At 37.3% G+C, this 3943-nt stretch overlaps 1 protein-coding gene across 1 annotated transcript in view; it reads left to right on the plus strand.

Moving 5' to 3' along the window:
• Positions 1 to 1564, plus strand: part of ST8SIA6 (ST8 alpha-N-acetyl-neuraminide alpha-2,8-sialyltransferase 6) — a gene marked incomplete at its 5' end in the record, with an annotated part of 143284 nt that extends 141720 nt beyond the window's left edge. The window contains one exon of the mRNA XM_011968148.1: positions 792 to 1564. Coding sequence (XP_011823538.1) covers positions 792 to 1260 — 469 coding nt within the window. The remainder of the gene's footprint in view (positions 1 to 791) is intronic.
• Between the last annotated feature and the right edge of the window lie 2379 nt (positions 1565 to 3943).

Genomic DNA, 3943 nt, shown 5'->3' on the forward strand with positions numbered 1-3943 from the left:
TCCTTCCTTCCTTCCTCTCTCTCTCTCTTTCTCTCTTTCTTTGTCTCACTTTGACACCCAGGTTAAAATGCAGTGGTGCAATCACAGGTCACTGCAGCCTCAAACTCCTGGGCTCAAGGTGTCCTCTCACCTCAGCCTCCCAAGTAGCTGGGATTACAGGCATGCACCACTGTTCCCAGCTAATATTTTTATTTTTTATAGAGATGTGGGGCGGGGTCTCGCTATGTTACCCAGGCTGTTCTCGAACTCCTGGCCTCAAGTGATCTTCCCGCCTCAGCCTCCCAAAGTGCTGACAAGCATAAGCCTCTGTGCCTGGTCTATTTTAGGTTTTCTAAAGGAAACTTATAATGAAATATGTGCAAAAGGTGCACAAATCATAAATGTGCCCCTCAATGAATTTAAAAAAATGTATTGATATGCATACTATGCTTGAAAAAATATTTTATCATTATACATTTGGAAGGTGTTTCAATAACAAAAAGCAACTTTAGGAAAAAATATCAAATAAGAATAAAAAATAATACAAGAAATATCTGTTCAGTAAGGGTATAGCCCAGTAAGAAAGTAAAAATTGAAAGGATTCCAAGAAAGAGAGATGAAGATCTAGCCATTGATACTGATGTAATGCTTACTTGAATGAGTTTCCTGAGTCCACACTTTATCTGTTTTATATACAGTATACAAATTGTTCAGTTTTTTGGCCAATGGTAAATTCAGCTTTATGTTATCAAAACTGCTACTTTGATTATTATTCTTGGGATTACTATAATTTTTTTTTTTTAATTTGGCAGATATGGGAACTTAAAGGAAAAAAGAGCCCTATTTCTGGAGGACATTGCAACCTATGGAGATGCATTTTTTCTTCTGCCAGCATTTTCCTTCAGGGCCAACACGGGTACCTCTTTTAAAGTGTACTACACGCTCGAAGAGTCTAAAGCAAGACAAAAGGTTCTATTTTTCCATCCCAAGTACCTGAAACATCTGGCCCTTTTCTGGAGAACTAAAGGTGTGACTGCATACCGCTTGTCCACTGGCTTGATGATCACAAGTGTTGCAGTGGAACTGTGTGAAAACGTGAAGCTGTATGGATTCTGGCCCTTCTCTAAAACTGTAGAAGACACACCTGTCAGCCATCACTATTATGACAACAAGCTACCTAAACGTGGCTTCCATCAGATGCCCAAAGAATACAGCCAGATCCTCCAACTTCACATGAAAGGAATCCTCAAACTGCAATTTAGCAAATGTGAAGTCGCCTAAACAAAGTATCTTAAAATGGGAATAATTTTAATATAATGCAGTAGGTGATTAACATTGTCTCCAAACACCAAAGGAGGTGGCTACAGAGTATTCTAAGACGAGCCCCCAAATTTGGTTTGACCAAAGCTTCCCCACTCATTTTGCAATGATGGCAAGTAATTCAATCCTTCTAATCTTCATTTTTTCTCCTTGTAATTTGGACACCATGATATCTGACTCATACAAATTTTTGTAATTTATGAAAATTATTGACATGGCCTTTGGTGTGAGGTAGGAACTCAAAGAATATTTCTTTGTTACTATTTATACCAGCCATCTCCACCTTCACCAGACCGATAATAAAAGCATGCTGTCTTGGACATCTCCTCTAAAGAGAATAGCTACATTACCAGTATCCATTGGATTTCTTTCTGTGGCAGGTCTCTATCAATAATATCCTTCCCATTTTTCTGCCTCAATGACTGCATACAAGAAAATTATACACTTAAACAAGAAATTCGTGATAATTCAGGAATGAAATTCTTCTGAGTATGGCAGTATGCCCGCTTCTGATTAAATTCACTTTTAATAGTAGCTGTGATGATATGTTGGTTGGATTTAAGCCATTTATTTTCCTCTTCTGTCTACATTTTTTCATCACTTCATAATTTTATTTTAACTTCCTGCCTCATTCTTACACCTTTTTCTCTCTCAGTTATACGTTGTACTTCAAGGACATGAATGGTTACAATACCCAGTCTTTGTTACCTGTTGTCTTGTCTGTGGGGTCACTCATTCAATTTTGTTTTAAAATAATTCAGTAACTACTTCATGCCAGGACCTGCACCAGGTTTTGTGAGAGGGCGAGAAGGATTATTGCCTCTCATAGGAGAAAACAGATGTGCATATCATTAATTATGATAGTGTATGATAAGTATTATAATGACAAAAACTATGAATCAAGTGCTGCAAGGAACAGAAGCAGGGATAATTAAATCCATTTCAGTGGAATCTATTTCAATGTACAATAGTCTCCCCTAATCTGCAGATATGGGAAGACCCCCTGTGGATGCCTGAAACCATTGATGATATTAGGAATATATAATTGATTAGTAAAGGTAACAAAATATACTGAAATAAATATACAATGTGGGGACTTTATATGCTATTTTAATAAAAATTACATATAGTTAGGACATTTAGAGCTTACTTAAGTTTTTTCCCCATATAATACCCTATCCTGACTTAAATATTTTTCTGTAGAACATCAAGACAGAATCTCTAGTGTCACTGATACGGATTTCAGAAATATTCCAAATGGCATGAGATCAAAGAGCATAATGATACCCATGTTCCAGTAAAAACTTAGGCTAAAAAAAATGTTTGCGGGTTTTCTTTTGTGGAGAAAATTGTAGACATTTCCACATTAACACATCTGAAGTTTCTGGTTCGACAGCTGTGTTGCCATCCTAAAAGCATGTTTGAAATTTTACAACAATCCTACCTAGATTCACATTAGCTAAAAATCTTTGTGTAAACAGACACCCAGAGATTTCATTAAGTGTGTTATAGTCAGAATTGGTGGTAATTAATCTACAGATCTGCAAAATAGTGTTCATAGCGTTTCTTTTTATTTTGATCTTGGTGGAAAAACTTGCAGTAACTCACCATTACAGAGTGACAAGAACTGTGACTCATGTTTTATTATTTACATAGCTGATGTGGTGTATTGTCGATATCCATATTCTGTCATATTTAGACACATTCATTGTGACACGTATAACATGTGCATTTTTTTTACCTTTTTCTCAAGTGGGTCTGTAGTTGTGATTTCACAACAGATTGGGGTTGTTGGGCATTACTTAGAACTTTATAAAATACGATAGAACATGAATGTTGACAATATAACATATGGCTATAAAAACTGTAAAACATAAGTCACAGGTCTTTTTGTTCTGTGGTAGTGAATTATTGCAAATTTTTCAAGAGCAAAGCAAAAAGAAAAACTATCAATTGCATCTTGTAGATTTGTAGATTCACCACAACCAAGTCTGACTGTGACACTGTGTGTGTAATCAGCATAGCTTAAATGTTGTTAGATCTAATGTGATCTTCTGCTCTTAAAGCCCAAGTACAACCAAGGACAATGAGAATGGAAAGTCTGAGTTCTGGTACTAGACAAGAGTAGCACTTTAGGCTAGGCACAATGGCTCACACCTATAATCCCAGCACTTTGGGAGGTCAAGGTGGGTGGGTCGCTTTAGGCCAGGAGTTCGAGACTAGCCTGGGCAACATAGTGATAACCCCTCTCTACAAAAAACAAAAAAATTAGCTCAGCATAGTGGTGTGCACTTGTGGACCCAGCTACTCGGGAGCTAAGGAGGGAGGATCACTGGAGCCCAGGAGGCAGAGGCTGCAGTGAGCTGGGATTGTACCACTGCATTCCAGCCTGTGTGACAGGGTAAGACCCTGTCTCAAAAAAAAAAAAAAAGTAGTCCTTTAGTTAGGATTCTAGCTCATAATGCTACATACCGCCAGTTTCTAAGAGAAATACTAGCTTGCTTGATTCTATTTTCCACTTGTTGTTCAGCCTCATTGAGTAATGAAACAGAATAACAAGATTCCAATATAATTTTCAGCCAAATCTAAAGGCAAGGCAGAAATACTCATTTAAGTATATAGTCCATAGCACTCTGTGGTCCCC

The sequence above is a fragment of the Mandrillus leucophaeus genome, unplaced genomic scaffold (genome assembly GCF_000951045.1).
Source record: "Mandrillus leucophaeus isolate KB7577 unplaced genomic scaffold, Mleu.le_1.0 Scaffold83, whole genome shotgun sequence".
Classification (NCBI taxonomy): Eukaryota; Metazoa; Chordata; class Mammalia; order Primates; family Cercopithecidae; genus Mandrillus; species Mandrillus leucophaeus.